Source organism: Argiope bruennichi, chromosome 4 (assembly GCF_947563725.1).
Source record: "Argiope bruennichi chromosome 4, qqArgBrue1.1, whole genome shotgun sequence".
In the NCBI taxonomy this organism is placed as follows: domain Eukaryota; kingdom Metazoa; phylum Arthropoda; class Arachnida; order Araneae; family Araneidae; genus Argiope; species Argiope bruennichi.
Window position 1 is genome coordinate 82313392 of NC_079154.1, and position 21493 is coordinate 82334884.

At 25.4% G+C, this 21493-nt stretch overlaps 2 protein-coding genes across 5 annotated transcripts in view; one reads left to right on the plus strand and one right to left on the minus strand.

The window, feature by feature from the left end:
• Positions 1-236: 236 nt before the first annotated feature.
• On the minus strand, positions 237-17594 carry LOC129966740 (actin-related protein 2/3 complex subunit 2-like). The gene is made up of 10 exons (XM_056081289.1): positions 17425-17594; positions 16015-16108; positions 15874-15927; positions 7373-7418; positions 7107-7293; positions 6920-7013; positions 4413-4539; positions 3286-3386; positions 1610-1710; positions 237-561 (listed from the first exon to the last, which is right to left on the minus strand). Exons 1-10 carry the CDS (start codon positions 17496-17498, stop codon positions 537-539), a joined length of 903 nt encoding a protein of 300 aa, XP_055937264.1. The 5' UTR covers positions 17499-17594; the 3' UTR covers positions 237-536.
• A 241-nt stretch (positions 17595-17835) lies between these two features.
• Positions 17836-21493, plus strand: part of LOC129965811 (F-box/LRR-repeat protein 4-like) — a 31830-nt gene continuing 28172 nt past the window's right edge. For 3 of the 4 annotated variants that reach the window (XR_008784239.1, XM_056080013.1, XM_056080014.1), the window contains exons 1-2: positions 17836-18329; positions 21300-21396. Coding sequence is in view for 3 of the 4 variants with exons in the window: in XM_056080013.1 (XP_055935988.1) it covers positions 18084-18329; positions 21300-21396 (343 nt within the window). In the remaining variant the exon portion in view is untranslated. Of the gene's footprint in view, positions 18334-21299; positions 21397-21493 lie in introns of all 4 variants that reach the window. The other variant, XM_056080016.1, reaches the window with a different exon arrangement.

A 21493-nucleotide genomic window follows, 5' to 3' on the forward strand; every position in this document is an offset into this window, starting at 1 on the left:
TGCTGTTTTACTACAATAGCTTTTCAAATATCCTTCTGAATTTCTTAAGCTTTAATAGCAAATCTCAAAACAGAAATATAGTTATTATGAAAAAAATATTAATAATTGATAGATATTAATAATTCTATATTGTATTTTATATCATTAATGGAATACAAAATTATAAAACAGAAATGTAAGTTTTTATTATACAAATAACTTACATAAATCACAAATAGTGAATCAATCACTTACACTATAATTATAAAGTAATTTATTCCTTAAAAAAAAAGTAATTGCAAATAAAAAAAGTCAAAACAGTCAAGTGAAAATAACAGCAATTATAATTTTTCTTTAATTATAGAATTATTTATTAAATATTCTCTCATTTGCTTAGCATTTGAGACATCAGAAAGCCATTCATATGGTTAAGTGAGGAAGATAGTTCATAAATTGTATTAGTCTAATATATGAGCAATGCTCCACCAATGATTTCATTATTCTTTTAAAAAGAATGAACTATTTTACAGATTTGATTCTTTATCATCAGTCACTATTTAAGACCGCACAAAAGTCCGCCCACTAAAAATAAAAACAAAATGATATTTAATAAGGAGCATAATTACAAGCAAATAAGCAATTAAAATATGTCAATATATAAACAGCAAGTAACAATATACACAATTTCTATTTACAATTATATACAAAATAAAATCCATTTTCCATATTAATAATTAATTACTATACTAACTTCAAAAAAATAAATATCTGAGTTAAATAAACATAATTTTAATTTAATCAAGTAATATTACAACAAAATGCCTTTTACTTTACATAAGTAATTCATACATGATTATCTGATATAATAAAAATATTAGAAGTTTAGAATTTAGAAAGAGTTAACTTTTAAGAAATCCATCATCGCTACAAAAGAAATTTTAAAATTGCAATGCATTCAATGTATTCATAACGATTTTATTGTTACATATAGTTAAAAAAATTAGAATATACAAGATTAAATATAATTAAAAAGTAATAGCTTAAAATGAGATAATATTGAATGATAAATAATAATTTTCAATAAACTCAGAATAAGCAATTCGAAGGGTTTTATGATTATGTTCAAATAAGCATTATTAGTGCAGATGTCTATATAGAATCTGGCTATATAGATTGAGATACAAGAGATTGATTACCAAAGTGTCAAGACTGGCAATAATATATGTTAAGTTAACAAATGATGTTGTTTACTTATTAATCTATTAGGACACTTTTTGAGTTTTCCTATTACTCTGAAATTCATACCATATTCTCCCTGATTTGCATAGCTTAAGAATTACTTTTAAATATCTTTAGTGATAACATCTGTTATATTTTATTGTCTGAAAACCAAAATTTTGCTTGAATATATTTATTTCTAAACAAATGCAAATTAATCATACACTAGCAGAATACATATATATTTTATACCTTTCATTAGAAATAAATAAACATATTTTTAAAATGGCATTTATTTATCCCCCCCCCTTTAAAATAAAAGATTATCGAGAAAAAATTCTATGAGTAGGTCATATAGTAATCATTGCTAAAATGTGCACAAGTATATTATGAACAATATAAAATTACTTACGTAATAGTCTTCTTTTCAACAGTTTTAGGTTCTGGTCTGGCTCGATTCAAAACTTTTAAGAAATCTGATGTTTTGGCACGCATACGGGAATGAATGTATGCCTGCAATAAATTATTAATTTTACTAGAGAAGAAGAAAAAAAATCTTTAAAAAGTTAAAAACACGATGTAAATTTTTTTTCACATTTCATTCAGAAAGAACTGTATTCCTGCATTGCATCATATTTGAAAATGACAATAATAACAAATTAATATTAATTATGAATAGAAAATAGAAATAATTCAATAAAAAAATAGACACCATATTTTCTAATTGCGATAAAAATAGCAATTGAAAATTAAATTCATAAATCCAAAATTTAGTAATATAAAAAGAATATTAAAATAAAACATAATTAGCAAACTGAATTTTTTCTTTTAGTTTCACTTATATTCCATAATTAAGTTCACTTAAAACAAGATAAAAAAAATTAATAAAGTGTTTTCATTTTTTAAAAAATGTTTCAGATTGAAATAAGTGGAGATCAATTTGCAATGAACATAATTTTGAACACAATAATAAAAAGCAATGGATAATATCATAATTTAATAATTTTGGAATAATTTACATTCATTTTGAGACTTTTGTTTCAGTGCTGGATCAGTTTAAAAATCAAATTTTCATAGAATAACATCAGCTTTGAGTAGAGTTGCTACAGCATGGACTATTTGAGTCATTGCCAGAGTTAAACTTTTGACTGCCAATGAACTTTTTCTTGGGTCCAAACAGATGAAAACCTGAAGTTCCAAGTCCAGTGCGATTTCAAGTTTTGAGAACAGTTTTCCCCATTTATACAAAACTGTAAAGATTTGGTTAAAAATTTTTGGATCATCTAAAACGCAGCATCGGATTTTCATTTGTTTGGAATGAATTGGCATATTGAGCACAAAAGTGGATATGCCTGAGCATTTTGGTATCATGACAGAAAAATAAAAACAAATAATATTCTTAGTATTAACAAAATAAAAAAAAATCTAAAATAAACCACTAATGGGTTAAAAATGTGAAGCTAAGTTAATCCTAATAATAAAATAGGGGTCTATAAAATATAATATGTGTTGCCTTGGGCTGGAAAGTATCTAAAACCATTTAAAATTGTGATTTTGCCATTTTTTTTATGGTATTTAGAACCATATGGGAGCAACTATTAATTTGTTTTCTCTTTTTATTTCTCCTCAATTGGCAACTTTTCTGCAGTTTAATGATATGAAACAAGAAAAATTATTCTTTCAGTCCATTCTAATATATATATGGATCAATTTTCATAATGACTGGAGGTAAATATTTTTAATTATAATTTGCTTTCAATTATTGAAGCATTTCATATGCACATTATATCAAGATAATAAAATAAAAGAGTAGATTAGGTAATCATTTAAATTTTTTATACAGAATTTTGTCTGCCTGCGGTTTTAAATGTTTTTCATATTTCTATTTAAATTGGAATTTATTTTTAATGAATAATGCACAGAATATTTAATTAACTACACTGAGAAAAAAATATCAAAACCATCAAGATAATCTGTCTTAGACAATAGGGGGTACAAATAAGTTACATATTTTTAAAATGTATACAACACCTATGTTGACTCCTAAATACACTTTATTGTTATTCATTTTTACATAAAATGACTTACTTTAGAGCATTTGATGTGGTAATGTAAGTAATCTCTGAATGTATGTATAAGATTTATAGTATTGTCTCTAGCTTGTTTGTTGGTATGCCTTGGGAAGAGAACTGAAAGAAAAAATTTTTTACAACATTTATAAATTACTATAATAAATAGTTTCGATGACATTAATGCAATAATAGTTTATAGCAAGTAATAAAATATAAAGAATATATTTAGATCAATTAGATTTAAATTATGATTAAAAGATTTAGAATAATAACTAGCATTTTAACATTTGCCAGATTTTTAGAACTATTTTCTCTGTACATTATGCATTTTTTTTTTCCATCTATAAGAGCATAAAAAGAAAAGAAATCTAATTATACATGATTAAAAAAAAGACAAATAGAATAAAAAAATTTGAAAAAAAAAAAAATTCTGAAATGAATAATAAACATTTTGCCCTTCCTTATGTTGAATGTAGGGAATACCTAAATACAAAATAATAGAAAAAAGCCAAGCTTAAAATTATGAAAAATCATTTTAAAGCTAATATTAATATCATATAAAAAAAGCTTTCAAAAATTGAATTTTCTATCTTTAATAAAAATATTTTATTATGATAGCTGGAATAATATGCAATATTTATTTGAATGCAATTTTCCCTCTTTTTACAATTATTTTCCCCGTGAAATATATAAAAATAGAATAATTAATAAACAATAATATACGGTAAAAATAACATTTTTTAAATGATTTTTAGCTCTGATTTTGAGTTAATCACAATCAATACGAATTAGACAGTGATTTAATTCTCTGCATTTTAGATGTCTCTTCCTAAATATATCATCATAATATATCTTAACTTCAATTCTTAATATATATATATATATATATTCCCAGAATTGTAAGAAGTATGCAAATTTTATGAATATACGCAAGTAAAATATATAAATTTTATCAATATCTAGATCATTTTAAAAATCTAACAACAAATTGTAATTCTTAAGTTTCAATATAAGCAATTTTCAATAAAGACTTTCTTTACTTTAGTATTCAAAACTTAATCTTTCAACAAGTAAAAATAATACGAAAAATCATTGATTCAAAATGAAGAATATTTCAACTACAGAAAGTATCTAATTCATTACCAAATGTTATGTATCCAATATTATCTCCTGTTCTTGCATCAGTGTTGGCTAGTTCCATGGGAGGTTCCTTGTGACTGAACAGAACTTGAGGAGCAGTATGACTAGCCTTTCTGCCTTCTTTGAATTCCTGAAATAAAAATAAATCATAAAGTTCATAAAATTAACAATATAAATAATAAGCACATAAACATTCAAACAATATTTCATAAACATTATTTGATTACTGCAGCTAAATGCAAAACAGCTAAAAGGACAAATATCTAGGATAGTGTTAAATTATCTTACATATAGATTTCCCATGCCTAAATTCAAATATAAATCTTTCATTCAAAGTTCCACATATACTTAATATATGATTTACTTAAAAAATGCAAGATTACAGTGATTTTTATCTTGGATTTTTTAGCATGTACTTATTTTTTTTTTTTCTTCTTCTAAAATATGCATTTAATAAAGAGTGGTGAGTAAAATTGATTCAAAAATATATTAATACATAGATAATAGACATAATTATAAACATACAATTCTGTTTTCTAAAAATTAACATTCAAATGCATATTTGATATTCCAACTTGACTATGTAAGTACAATAATTCATTTTAACAACACTTATTTTCAAACATAAACACACTTCTAGTTTGAATGAACAAGTTGCTCTTTAACCACTTTGAAAGCATGAAAAATTGATGCCTTTTTTAAAACATTTTAATCAGGGAATAAAGAACTTTTAATGCAATATTTTCCTAATATTGGTCTTGATAGAATTTTCTTTAACTGTTCTCTAAAATCTAAATTTTATTTTCTTTCCTGAGTACAATTCCTTGATACTGTGTCTAGACACCACATAAGCTTTATTACACATAATATATGTTATTAAATTCTTTTTATTCACAGCTCAGAAAATCAGATAGCTTCAATTTTAATTGTCTAAGATGGAACTTTTGATCTAGCAATTCTTTAACTTTATCCCCCCCCCCCAAAAAAGAAAAGAGAAGCTCTCTTATTAGCTAATAAAATTTTTTGATGCATTACCACTTCTCTTTCTGCTTTGAATACTTTGAGGGATACATGCTGAATTTCTCTCTATGGTCATTAATTGGAAATATCTCAAATATTCCTGAAGTTCTAACTATAATCTGCATTGATTAAACTAAGATTATCAAGATTCAATAAAAATTTAGAACTGTCATGAATTTCATCTCCTTTAAATGATTTCTACTACACAACAATTTTTCATTTTCATGATGTATATCCCAAAAAAGAGGAACAGACATTTATTTCCCTAAACACTAATTAACCACATACTTCTAATTACAAACATTTAATTAAATAAGGTGAAGTGTTGAATGAAAACACTTTGGTCTCTGAGAAGGTTGATTAAATTTTCATCTATAGGCACAGTTTCCTTTTTCTGTCGACAAAGTTTGCAGAGATATACTTTTTAAATTTAAAAGATCTAATAAAAAATTAAATGGAAATATTTATTTCAGCAATGCACAAAAACTGGTAAAAGCAAATATTTATAAAGTAGAACATCATCCCATCATCATGAAAGGAATTTGTTAATCATGCTCACTTTGGTCGACAGTTGCAACTTTGACTTTATGAAAAAGAGAAGAGAAACTGAATTTTTAAGCAATTCCAGAAGTATTAGAATACAGAATAAGAAAATAAAATTCTTTGCTTGCAGTTATGCATATTTTTTAAGAGAATTATGTATTTCAGTAACAAAGAGCATTTGGAAATGTTGATGATTTATGCTATATATAAACGTAATGCTAGTAAAATTGTAGAAGAATACAAACATTGTTTTACAAGTTCCTAGTTTTCTTCTAGGTACTACCTCGGGTTTACAGAATGGCTCAGCAATTCCAAATTATATCATTCTTATTTGTTCAGAAAGGATGAGAAAAACTAACATTTTGACCTACTTATTTTTCAAGTTATCTTGTTGCTAGGGGATGAAGAGTCAATTAAAAACTTTTCATTTCAAAAGCGAGAATGCAGAGAATTCTTCAATATAATTCTTAGCACACATATTGTCTTTGCAGAGTCAATGGGCAGCTACAATCATATTATGATCAGCAACAAAAGTTTTAGAATCAGGTTCCACTTCAAATGGAATCATTTTTTTCTTTTCTCAGAAATGTAACTGTATCAGTTATAATCACACACACACACACACGAAATTTTCAGTAGCTAAATTTGTAATACTCCACTTGAAAAGATAATAAATTTAAGGCTTTTAATACTTATTATAAAGATGATTGAAAAAATTAATTCATTAGTTCCTCTTAGCTTTAATATAAGAATGCTTTATAGAGGTTTATTTCCTGATGTTTTATTTATTCTTCATAAATATTTTATTTACTAATTTTTCAAATTTTATATTTTTTAGAAATATTTTTCTAAAATTATTTAATACAAAATAAACTAAACTAAATAAAAATGAATAATTTATCAAAGTAAAAATAAATATAAACTAAGTATGACGCAAAAGTCATCACCTGCATAAACACTTTCCCAATTACGACATCATCCTCGTCTTTAAAAATAGTGCTGAAAACGACCGTAACTCTGTCAGACTTTGCTTCTACATATCTAAAATAATGATAATAACAAGTATAATATAATGATTTATATGTAAGAAGACATGAAAGGTTCTTAATTGGCACCTTAATTTGAAATACTTACAAAGTTTCATCATCTCTGTAATGAATCACAGCTCTTTTATGACCTTCTTCACCTCTTTCTTGAAACTCAAAATACTTTTCAAATACAGAAGCGAAACAATTTCGTTTCAAAAGACCAGCTTTTAAAATTAAGTCATCATAAGCAGGAGGAATGTTTTCCAAGTCAAAAAGAAGAGTTACATTGTACCCTAAATATAACAAACATAAAATATTCAGTCACTGATAACTACTATATTTCAAACAAAAGCATTTAAGAAAAATTATCACCTTCTTCAGGACTTGTTAATAATGCTCCATATTCTCGTCGAAGTAACTAAAACAAAAAAATTTACATTTTACATCTAACAACTGAATGTGCATTTTATGTCTTATGACTGATATACAAGGTGTTTCTAAAATCATAGAACAAATAATAAAAATAAGTGTTTTTTACTACATAAGATGAGATCAAAAATACCAAAAACAATCACTGATAGTACTCTCCGTCAGTGAATTATGGAATAATGTGTGTGTCAATATATATGAGTCATGTTGATCATATATTCAAATAAATAGAAGCAAATTTTGGATGCAGATATTTAAGAATGCACTTAAAAAGGTGAAAAACAACAATTAACCGGTTACAGTTATAGTTACAGTGCCAGAATTTTGAAATTTCCTAATGGCAATGATTCTTTTTCTACTAGAATGTAATTAATCCGGATAAAATAAATAAAATGGAACTGCAACATGCTACAACATGGTCAATGTTGATGCTAGGAAAAGGTGAAAAATAACTAATAAGGACAAAGTATTTGATTATGTTTCGCAAATTTTTCCTGTAAGCCACACATTTACAACATGTATAAAAGTGGGCTGCATAAACTGAGATTTTTTTTTTCATTAAAAATATACTGTAGCAATTAAGCAAATTTCAGCTCCTGTTGTAGCAGCCTTTTGCATGTATGATTCAATGTTTTACTGTCAGTTTTATTTTTGTATGACTGTCTCCCCTTATACTAACAATACAATTTGACTCGAGATTTCAATTACACAGTATACAAAAAGCACAAAATATTTCCCAACAATGTATATTCATTTTTTAAAAACACAATAGAAATATTTCTTTGTCATTTGAAAACAAAAGGAAATTTGATTTGCATTATTTCATTCATTTTAACACGAATCTTTTTGTATAAGAGATTACATATTAATGTCTGTGGTACTGTTTCTGCATCTAGCCGATTTCTGTTTCAATGTCATTTTTTTATAATTGCAAACAGTAAATGCAATTATGAATGATGATAAATTTTTATTATGTAAGTTTGCAGTTTATCTTTAACAGGGCCTGGAAGAGTTAATGAGCATGCATGGATAGTCATAAGTTTACTTTTTCTTCTACTCAGAACTTTTTTTAAAATTCTATATTTGACAATATATTTTTTTTTTACTTTGATTAGCAATTTTAATTTGAGTGTTCATGAAAATTATGTAGTTATGGAATTCACAAACTTTACTTTTTTTTTTTTTTTTCCTTTTTTCTAATTTATAACAAAGGTTAATAAACTGAGGCCTGCTAATTCATAATATTTTCACTTCCATTATAAGTTATTGCTCATTGTATTATTATGTTGTATTTAGTACTGCTTGCAGATTTCAGCATTTTCAGCAAAATTTTTTATAATTCTTGAAATCAATCTCTTTTATGTAATAATTCAGCAATATTTTAAATACCTCAAACACTTTTTACATAAATTTATTTATATTTTATTTTCATTTAATTATACTGCCGGCATCCTGGAATAGGGATAGCGTGTCTTCCCCGTGATCTGGGCGTCCCGGGTTTGAATCCCGGTTCGGGCATGGTTGTTCATCTGTGTTCTATCTGTAAGGTGAGTGAATGTACCCCCCTGTAAAAAGGGGTTGTGCAAGCGAATGTGTGCGAGTTCCAAGAGCTAGAAGTCAGACTTCTGCCCTTGGGTGCTCAGGGGTCTTTACCCTCAGAAGCTACTGCAACCCCTTTCCATGGTAATGTGGACACAACATCATCATTTAATTATACTTGTTTAGTCTTAGTGTTTGGCAAAATTCACTATTTTATAAAATTCAGCTTTTTTTTTATATAAAAAAAGCTGAATATATAATTCAGCTTTTATATAAAAAAAGCTGAATTTTTTATATAAAAAAAAATCTGCACCATGTCGGATCTTTTTGAAAGTGAATCACTATTTGAATTTTACTAACTGATTTTGAAACAATCTATTTTACTAATTAATTTTTAATTGAGTCATGAACATTCGAGTAATTTCGAGAATTGAGTAATTTTCGATTGTGCTCAAGACTTTTGTACTAGAAAGTTCATAAGTTAATCTCTGAAACCCATATCTGAAATATTGTTAATAGAATAACAACCCATCTAGATTGGGCATCTTCCAGTTTCATAAATAATAAATTGGCTTTGGGCACAGATGGATTAGGCATGTTGAGGACCTCTGGCATCAAAGTTCTTGGGGGTACTCCGAAAGAAATTTTAAATTCTCAGATACAGTGGATGTTAATTAATGGGATGGCAGTCATTATCATTCATTTTATATTATCAAGGTCCTTTGTTTTGTACAAACATAGTCAGATGTACCCAAATCATTTTCATTTAACATTAATTATTAATGACTTTCATGAAATTTCTTTCTCTACTTGTAAAGGATGTCTGAGAATCCTTCCCCTGCCTTTCCTTTCTTTCTTTTTTATTTATTTATTTTTATTATGCCAGGTTTTATTAAAGAGGTTACTATGCTGCCAAATCTAGCTTGAAATCTGTAGAACAGAAATAAACCATTGTTATCTGTAACTGAATTATAAAAGCAAAATTTACAAAAAAATTTCTGATTTGAGTGTTGAAGATAAAGTTAAAAATCTCAACAGGTATGGAAGTTCCCTAAAATATAACAATGTAATAATGCTGAGCAGAAGTTAAAAACTTCACAACCTCTTCTCTATAAAATTTTCAAAAATTTCATGTAAAACCAAGCAATGAATGCTGATGGTTTAGATGAGGGCAAACGTATTAATCCAACAATGAAGGTCACCATGAATCAAGCAGTTCATATTTTGAAAAGTGACACACAGCATAGTTAAAAAATATTAGGGACAACACGTAAGTGAACATTTTTAAAGGATAATTGTCAAAAAATAATTAATGGATTTTTATAGTTGTTTATTTTGTAATAAAATATTGATAGCTTTCGAATATTTTTCACCTTTTCCTTTGATATAATAAAAGAATAGACGATTTCACCCGATTCAGTTATCATTCAATTAATGACATAAAAATTCTCAAGTCCTTAAAGGAGAACATTCAGCAGTAATTATTCTTTAAGGTTTTAAATTAATCTTGCATATTTCAATTTTATAAGGGTTTTTACTATGTTTTATTAAGAGGGGGGGGGGTTGCTCTATTGCTTTATATTCTTCTATTGTTTTAATTACCTAGTTAATAATTAATATAATTTGAAATCAGTGGATGAATTTATTAAATTTATATCTGTAATTCATGTTTATAAATATTTATGTAAAGAATTACCAAAATAATTTATTCAGTGCATAAGATAAATACTTTTTTCTAGCAAAATTACTATGATTATTATTGCCAAATTAATAAATATTACATTTAGTGAATTATTAAGATAAAAATGATAATTATATTCTAAATATTGAAATATGATAAAGTAGATACATAAATATAAAAATAAGAATTGCCAGATTTAAATCTCTAAACCAATATAAGAAATGGTCCCCCCCCCGTCATCTCACAGGGCTACATAATCTATTAGAAGTCCTTTTATTTCTTGTTTTTATAATTATTTCAAAATTTTAAGATTAATCACATGTTTAAAAACTTACAAAACTTAATTTTTTTCTTTCCTTTAAAGTAAATAAAATGAACGAATGAAAAGAGCCAAAATGAAATGTTAGAAATATAAGCACTAACAAATATACGGGGGGGGGGGGGCATTAAATAATTTCAAAAGAGAGAAATTCAAAAAGTTTATTTGATAAAAAAAATGATTAAAAATATTAAAAACAATATTATGAATTAAAAATATTGCTGTGGGAAATTTTTTTAAGTAAAATCATTTACATCAAGCATAAATTTCCTAAGCCTATAGCACTAGTTTTCTTTTTCACTAAAATTATTGAAGGGATTCTATTTTTCTTCAGAGATATTATCATTGTTCAATTTCAACTGTTTCAATAATATAGGATCACTTTAATAAAAAATAATATAAGTCCAACTGGAAATGCTGGAATTCAATTATGAAAAAAATAAATAAAGACAAGTTCTTCTATTTAAAAGCAAGAAAAGGGATATTTCAGTATTTTTATGTCTTTCATATCTATTTCTGTGTTAGTAAAATTTTACTTCCATTTTTTTCCCATTACTATTTCAAAAGAGCAATTTAAGACATATGTATCATTACTTATTTTTTTATTTATCTATTATTGTAGTCTGGTACACATATCCAATTTTAAAAGGACAAATAAATAATCCTATTAAAATCAGATGTATGCATTTAAGAAAGTCAAAAATATCACAGAAATTATAAGAATGATGTCATGGCAGCAGTTGGGTGCTACACATGGACTCCAGTAATGCTTTAAAAATAATCATTCTATTCAGCCTTCTCCATTCCAATTCCTTAAAGAAAACTGGATCTTCAAAGAATCAAATCCAAAATTATGGCTTTCAACACACATTAGGGTGTTAATCTTACAATAACCAATTGTTATCAATATAAGTCATGCCAGTAATTGTTTTGGCTTTCCATTTAAAACCAGATGTGTGAACAGAATCTTAAGGGCAAAAATGTATCAAAAGAAGTTTTTTTTATTTTATTTTGGATTTTATTTATTTTTTTCAATTTGGATCCCCTAGTGCATGCCGTGCACCAAGCCTTTAATCTACATCTACCTTTTGGCATTAAGTGCTTTGCTGGAATTAATGAAAACTAAAATTTTAAATAATTAAATATTTTATACAATGGCTCATAATAGCTTCTTGAGTAATGCATTTTTAAAAATTTTGATAAATGTGTAATTTTTTTCATGAAATTCTCTAATTTTCTGACATTTCATGTATAATTTAAATTTTATTTAAAAAGAAGAGATGAAACTTCAATTAATACAACAATTTTCTTACTGAAATTATACATGTTCATTAAAAATTAACCTTTAAGCTTCGGCAACCCAAACTCGAAAAAGTTACTTTGAATGTGGACATTCAGTGAGAGAAACTAGAAGATGCTTTCCCCTTCTTTTAAAGGCATGTGTTGAAAATAACTTCTTCGATTTCAACCACTCGTAGAGTTAATGGGTCATCTCTCCCCTCCGTAGTAAGCTGATAGCTTTTTTTTTTGTGTGTGTGGTTTCGCATCATCTGAACCCTAGAGAAGGCTTTTAATTTCAACTTTATTTTAATATTTTTTTCCCTGAAAATTATTCCAGCAATTCTGTAGGAGAAAATATTGCATTAAATATTATGATACTAAATAAATTGCAAATATGATGTGTGTTGAATAGTTTAGTACATTAAACAATAATTTTACAATTATAATTAAATCTATTTCTCAAGCATTACTGAAGCTGTGAATTTAGCTGACAATGCTTGAACACAGCATTGTGAATTTTATTTGGTTTTTATAATTTTAACAAAATGTAACGATTTATATATAATGTATAAAAGAACCTAATTGTTTATATCTTCTTTTTAAAAGTATTCACATATCTTCGTGCATCACAGATAACAATTATCTGCTGTTTTGTAAATTAAAAACATCTTTAAATGATTTTAAAATATTATATCGCTCCCATAGAAATCGAATATAATTTTTATTCCTAACATAGTTTGAACGGTTTTTAATTACTAGTAACGTTTTCCCATTCTATTGTCGATTTTTACAATTTATAGTGATTTTTTTTGTTTTTTTTTGTTGTTGTTGTTGAGAATTTCAATTACTCATTGCAGTGTAGTATTTTTGAAAACCATGCTCAATTTTGCAGATAATAAATATCGGAATTATAACAAAAAATTATTTTTCTGCATAAAAATTTACTAATACGTAAGTAATTACCAGAATTAAGACGATTAATTTTTTAAAAAGTAAGATTAGATATGGTTTACTTAGAATTCAATACATAAGATAACATTGCGATAATATTACGTTGAAAAGTAGTTAGCAAAAAACTTTTACAAACACTTAAAACAATATATCTGGCATTCTAAATTATCAGCATTCGTTAATAAATACAAGTTTTACTAGCAGCTGATTTAGATTAACTTTCGAAATGCTTAGAATTAAATCTAGAATTCCTGACTTTTTTTATGCAGCTGCTTTATTTTATTTCAATACTAATATTTCTGGAATAATTTAAGTGTCTAGTAACTTCTCAGTGGATTGAAATGGAGGTATAAAGATTTTAATATTTCTCGTCCGATATAGAAGAACTACTAATCATTATTTTTGATAGATTTTAACAACCTCCTTTAATATTTTAAAGGGAGAATTATAACTTTCAATGAATGATTAATTATAAATTATTAAATCAATTGATTTCATAAATTATTAAAATTAATGGTAAAACTGACAGCGTACTTAAAATTCAAAACTAAAATGCATCTTTAGCAGGAATATATCCAGTTCTAGTATTAAAATTTAATGCTGGAAAAAACTGTAGGTCGTTTTAATACTGTGTTAGACTAATACATTAGTGACTGGGAAGTATATATACCCAAGACTCCAGTAAGAGGGGGAGGGGTAAGAATGAAGACAAAACAAAGTGTTTTGCACTTTTCAATGCAAAATATAACGATAGAGTGAAAAAAAAAAAGCGAGGTTTCATTTAGTTTTTCTGCATCATTTGTGACGAATGGGAGCAAAGAAGTAACAATTTGTCTAGGGTGTCGATTACCTTCATAATACCATTCCATCAGAAATTCTTTTTGCTCAAATGATTAGTGAATTCTTTCAAGTAAGTTCTTGGTTCAAATATTTAGACAAATAGATGGACCCAACTATAACCATATATTATAAAGTTACAAAATTATATTAAGTTAAAATATTAAGGAATTTATAAAGTTAAAAAATTAAGAAACGGGAAAGACGAAAGTTTACAGCGAGTATTTCCCACAAATGAAATTATGCAAATTCATTCCATACCTCTTAGGAATGTTACTTAAACAAAATGCTGCCAAAGCAGGGCTCACAAGGCAACAACAAATGATAATAACAACTGCTGGATGAAATCTCCTGACCCTACGGGGTACGACACAAAAGGGAAGCGATTTTACGAGGCAATTAGGGTTCAGCTGGAAAGTTCAAGTGGGGGAACGAAATTCAAACTCGTTACTGGTACAACAGTTGTACCGAGCCGTAAGGGAAGGTAAAAAAAATCTGGCACAACTGTTGTACCAGCTGTAAGCTAGAGGTTAAAGAGAGAAAGTAGAATTGTTTGACACAGAGGTCTCGCATATACTATAGAAAATGTCACGTAATTTACATAATATTTCAGAAGTTCATTCAATAAAAAAAAAAAAAAAAAAAAATTATACATTTAATTATGTTATAGGGAAATATAGCTGTGTTTTAAAATGGGTGCATTAAAAAAAATCATCATTTTTATGAGAGAAATTAATCCTAAACTGTAAGCACAAAATTAAAACAATAATAAAAATTTAAAAAAAATAATAAAAATCATACTTTAAATAGAAGCTTACTCATTGTGGAAAAATAAGCCATATCTTTATAAAATCATTATTAAAAGCAAAATCCACAATGAAATACCAGAATCAACAATTAAAATAATTTGAGTTTCATTGCAACAATGAAATATATTGTGGTAAAACATTTTTTTTAAACAACTTTGAAAATTAAAGACTAAACTCTAAATCGGCATCACTGAAAATATAATTTATTAAATTTGAAAAATGATGCATATAATCATGTTTTCAGAAGTTACTGCAGAAAATCTTATAATTTGGTTCAATTTCATTTGAGGTACATATTCTCACAGTCTAAAGTATATCTATGAGGTACTTCTGGGACAAAACACATAAAAAAAAAATTGGAAAAAAAGTTCTATTATTTAACAATGCTGAGTTAAAAAGACTAAATTTTTATACAGAGCTTAAAATACATATTTTTGATGGGCAACTGACTTCTAAATTTGCTTTATTTTAAAAGTTTAAGGAATAAAATGATATTAATTAAAAAATTCTTCATGAAATATACTGCATCAATAAGCATCTGAAGTAAATAAAGTATTGTTCCCAAAATATATATTAAAAATAACATACTCAAAAAGCACATACAAAAGAATACATAAATAATAATAAATATAAAATAAATAATACTGAGCACATTAACACAATAAATATGTGAATACAATTTGCTTCATGTCCACAGTTTCACAAATATCTAAACATATAACAAATTCATTTCAGTTTCAATTAAAAATTCATTTCAAACATATACTAGCAATAAGCCATAACAATCAAATACCTTAATATATGCAACAATTCAGTAAAATTAAATACCTACTATAGTAGTATTTTTGTCATATCATACAAATAGTAAAAATGGCTCTATTTATAAAATAATATAGTATAATCAATAAAATGAATTTCAATAGACAAAACATATTGTTAGTTTTCCATGAGAAATAAAGATATTTAAAAACATATTAAAAAATATAAACAAAGAAAAAAAAACTAAATTAATCTAAAATCATTTTACCTCATCAGCACCATGCTCCTGCAACTGTCGATAAAATTTCAAAGAAATACTAACCTGTAATTAAAATAAAGGAAAATAAAACATTTTAAGAACAACATATCAATGAAGCATTAAAAAAAATTTGCTAAAAAAAGTATTTACTCGAATTTTTGTTTTGTCTCCATTTAAATTTGAAATATGAAACAAAACTCCATCAAAATCTGCAATTGTAACATCTACAGATTCAGGTTTTCCTCTGTATTAGAAAGAGAGAAAAAAATTATTACAATGAATCACAAAACTATTTATATATTGTTTGTAATTAAATAAATAATGCTTAAAAAAGAAAAGACAAATTTTTTGTAGTTTTTGTTTAAGTAAAATTAAGGTTCATATCATATTCTATTAAAGAAGAAACATTAGTATCAGAAAAAAAAAAATACATCATATATATATATATATATATATATATATATATATATATATATATATATATATATATATATATATATATACACAGGATTGTGAAAAAATTAATTTAGAACAGCATCCTGATAAAGACTGATAAGATCAGTTATATTTCCATTTTAAATATAAACATTAATTCAATATATATTTAAAATTGTTCAGAAATAATCTTTCTTGTTATAAAGATAAATAGTTGAAAGAGTTTTATCTATATATAAGAGTTATATATTTTAAATATTAAAACAATGTATAGTTATCAAGCAATAGTCTCATTCCAAGTAACAATAACTGTAAAAGTATTAGTAAGAATGACTTTTAAAAATAGAAGGAAAAAAAAAACAAAAAACTGAAATCTAAAAAAGGGGAAAAACGAATCTTCTAATAAAATACCCAAAATATTTTTAAAAGAATGTCTTCTTTTCACTACAGTAAATATAAATAGTCAAAAAATTTATTAATTTTTCTACAGGTACAAAATCAAAACAGATATCCGAGTTCTTTTATATCCTAAGTGAGTTTTTCAATCAACAATATAAGTCAAACAAATTTATGGAAAATATCCCATTAGATAACATAAATAAAAATCACTGAGTTGAAGTATGCAAATTTCTCTCAAAATATAAAAAAAAAGAAAAGAAAAGAATAGAGTCTGTTTTATAAAACATACACATATTTGAAATCAAAAGCAAAAAAGTCGAACTTTTCTATATCATATAAATTTCAGTGATTTGTTCATTTGACAGCGGATTTCAAGTTAAATTATTGACACTAGTCTCCATAAATAAAACAGCATTAAGTGATTGTTTTGCATATTACAAAATAATAAACAATAATTAGAGACTCGTCACGATTCTCCAACAAAACAAAAGATAACTCTGGTAATATAGCCAAAATTACATGCAGCACATTTATAAGCCAAAGAATAGTATATGAAGTAATTTTTTTAATGTCACAATTGATAGGAATATGGATTAATTATATGTGAATTAAATTAAAAGCAAGGTAATTTTCAATACACAAAAGATTCGACAAATAAACAAATGAATCTCAACAAATGTTATCAATGCGGTATCTGAAAAACTTAAAAACACAAATGTAATTTACCCAGCTAAGCCATTTTTAAACTTTAATCGTAAAATATCTTCAATAACACGATTATTAATTTCTAATAATATCATATTTAAAAAAATTATTTCATACAAAAAGAGGCTAAATATAACAATTCCCTTTAAATTTTCACACGGAAGTTAACAGGGAGTTTGCTACTAAAAAACGGATGTGTCATATGGCGGTTACAGTTTCAGATTTCAAACTGCTAAGTCAATAAAAAAAATATTTCTATATTCTAAAAGTTCTTATATTAAGAAATAAAATCTATCTTTTAATAATTCTAAATTAATTTATAATAGATTATAACAATGTAATTTGTATTCAATTTTAAAATAGCTGCAATTTTTAAGAGAGCAGGAAAAAAACAACACCTGCTGTATTATTGTTTATTAGGAAAGCCTGCGATATTGTATGAGGACTTCAGAGCAGAAAATTGCATTTATATTAGGACTATTTAATGATTTAAATTGTATTATATGAACAGGAAATTGAAATTGGATATTATTCCTAAGTAAAAGAAATTTCATTTGAGGAGCTTATTTCCAAATGAAAACTTAGTTTTGATTTACTTTTTGTTTCTCCGTAATTTCTTTTACTGTGCAATCTGCACAGATTGTTTTTGTCATATTTAAGTTTTTTCCGGTTTCTAAATAATGATGCAAAGAAGAAATGTCAGGGATTTAACACCAATAGAAACAGAAGAAGATGTGATTCTTTTCGAAATGCATAAATTGGCTGTTACAAAAGGAAGGAATGCTGTATCATCACGAGCAGCTAAAATAGTCGATTTCAGTTCCCAGTATGGGAACAATAATGCATTATCATACACTGCTCAAAATTTAGTGGGACCTCCAACTGTTTATCCACTATCAGGCGATAATGCGTACTCTTTTCATCCAGTATGTTAGTATTTTTTTTTTTTTTTTTTGCTATGTAACATTGTAAGTAATTAATTAAATAAGAAATCTGAAAAAAAAAATCAGTAAAATATGAATTCATATTACTTTTGGCACTCATATAATTGAAAGAAACGTTTTATTATTCACTTGTGAAGGTCTGATTTTAAACACAGGGCAGCTGTTTAGTTTGCTGATACTTAATTGCTAGACCTTGGCATCTACTGAAATAATTTTTTAAAAATTCAATTGAATTTAGAAAGTTATGGGTTATAATATAATTATATCTGTGTTATTTTAGGTACTGAATAAACTGTAATACAATAAAATGAAAAATAAGCATTAGCTATATATTTAAATTTTAAAGCTCTAGAATTTTAATTTTTCTGAAAGGAACCCAGTTTCTCTAGAAGCTAGTTTTGTTTAATTTCAAGAAAGGTAGTTCTGATTTTCTTGAAAGAAATTTATTTCTATTTAGAACTTTTTTGGTGCTGGATTTAAACATAAATCATTATATACTGTTAAAAAAAATAACTTATTCATTTTAAGAAATATGAATGATACTGTCAATTTATTTGATCTTTCTTCTAATATATCATAATGAATAAGAATAGAAAGTTAAGGATTAAAAAGTATTTATTCAGACTATTCTGTCAGAACTGTTGTGCCTATTAAACATGAATTAGTAATTAATGTTAATCATTTTTTTAAAAATGCACATCATTAGATAAAATTTTAAGTCTTATTCATTATTTAAAACAATTATAATGATTTCTAATTTAAAATTAGTTTTAAAAATATATTCTAGTGTTCTGAATTATGTTTTTACTGTGCATATCTTATTCTACTATAAAATTGTCACCTGTAATCAATGAATAAAGAAAAAAAAAAACTACGAATAATACTTAACTATAGTTGACTTTTTAAATGTAACTGTCCAAACTTTATATATAACTAACACATTTTGATTATTAGTCAGATTGAATTATTTTGCATCGGTAAATGTAGACTACCAGCATAAATTTAGATTTTAAAATTTTTATTCTGGTATGTATTTTTTTTTAATAGAGATATATTAGCAATCATAAAAATAAACTATTCAAGGAAGGTTACAGGAGAATTGATAAGTTAAAATTAAATATTTGAAATGCAACAAATAAAAAAATGCCGCAAAAAAAGTTATTTATTTTGTTATATTTGGTACAGTGTACAGTATTATGTTACACTTAGCATATACTTAAATAAGAGAGTGGGATAGTACTAAATCTGACTGGATTAAAAAAAAACTATATGTACTTTGAATTACTGTTACATTATTAATTACTTTAATATTTACTTATCAAAGTTCCATATCCCAAATTAATTTATGTAAATGTATAATTTTGTCATTTAGTAAAAATATTTGAATAATGGATTATCCATCCAGGACCATCAATGATATTATTGTTTATTCTGAGAATGTTGGGATTTATAATTGCACACTTTATTTGAATGTAGTTTCTTTATACTCTAAGTATTATATTTGCTTATTTCTACAATAAAGAAATCCATATTCCAACTTAATATCTATTCATCACAATTTTATTAAAATATGCTTTTCTTTCTTTGCAGAAATATGGAAATGTTCCATGTTTCTAGAAATACAATTCTTCATTCTCAATTATATCCTGTATTTCTGCATAATACCTTCCTATTATAATTTGGACAAAGATCATTTGCCACTGTGCTCTGTGTTCTTCCTCATTATAACCATACACTTGTATACTTACTACCTCATACAATTCTTACCTTATTAGTATGCATTGTATTTTACTTGTTGTTTAAAGCTGTTATTATATTATTAAACTGGAATTTTAATTATAAAAAGTATTGCTTTAATGTAAAAATTTTTATTGTAAAAAAATAAAGGAATAATATATTTAATTAATTACAATCTTAAAACCTTTGGTAACTGAAAAAATTACCATAATTTTTAATATATTAATTTGTTGTATATGACTTAATGTATATTATAAATTATTTATGTCATTATTTTTTATTATATTATGTATACATTCTTGAACTATCGAGTACTTGTATTTTTTTTATCCTATTAGTGACTTTTTTTATTTCATTATCTTGAATGTTTTTTTTAAACATTTGAAATGAAGGAAATTTAAAAGTATATTTCAAATTTTGCATATTGAGTGTATTGTTGATTTTTTTCATATTATTTACATTTTTCTTTATATTTATTTTTAATTGTTAATCTAATTGCTAATGTAACTTGAGTAAATTCTAGTTATTTAGGAACTTTGAAGATCAGATATGAAATGTATGCAAAAATTCTATAAAAAAAATGGAATAAAAGTGTTATTTAGAATTTTACACTGATAACTTAGCTATTTATTAAAAATAAGTGACTTATATTAATAAAATAGATTGTTACTGGTTATATTAAATCATGAGAATTTATTTAAAATAGCATGAACTGATCTCCAGACATGCTTATTTCCTCTGAAATGTGGATTTCAACATATTGGAAATCAAATTTTATGATTCTTGATATCAATTCCTTTTATATAATAATTCACAATTTTTTTTTTTTTTTTTCATACCTCAAGCACCCTTTGTGCAAATTCATTCATTTTATTGTTCTATAAATCATACTTATTTTGCTTTTTGGTGTTATGTTTATCATAATTCATTATTTTATGAAAACATTTTTTGTTGCTTAGTTTTCTGTCATATCCGGATCTCTCTTTAAAGCAAATATTTTGAATTCTGCTTATTGAGAGAATGATATTTCTGTTGATTGATTCAATTATAAAATTATTAATATATTCCCTTAAAACACAATGAAATACATTTTAAGTAATATATATATATATATTGAAGATTTATTTGCAGTATCTCTTTGAGAAAAATTATAAAGTTTGCATTTTAGTGTGAATATTTTAGCTTATATTCTTTGTGTTTTATTGTTTTCTTTAGAGAACCTATGGCAAGTGGTGGGAAATATCACCTTCCCATCTCAAATCAGAGGTTATACTCCCTTCTACAATAATAGCCGAAAGTCAAGATTTTATTGGTTGGTAAATTTTAAATAAAATCTTTTGTGAGATTTAAAAAAAAAAAAAAATTATTTGTATGTTCTTTTTTAGGATAGCCCTATCCCCAAATTTTGT

Excerpts from the sequence above, each read along its gene's own strand:
- LOC129966740 (XM_056081289.1), bottom strand. The coding sequence starts at position 17,498 with ATGATATTATTAGAAATTAATAATCGTGTTATTGAAGATATTTTACGA. Across the intron at positions 16,109-17,424 it reads TTTAAAAATGGCTTAGCTGG|AGGAAAACCTGAATCTGTAG; the intron begins GTAAATTACATT and ends TTTCTAATACAG. Across the intron at positions 1,711-3,285 it reads ACCACATCAAATGCTCTAAA|GCATACATTCATTCCCGTAT; the intron begins GTAAGTCATTTT and ends AATTTATTGCAG.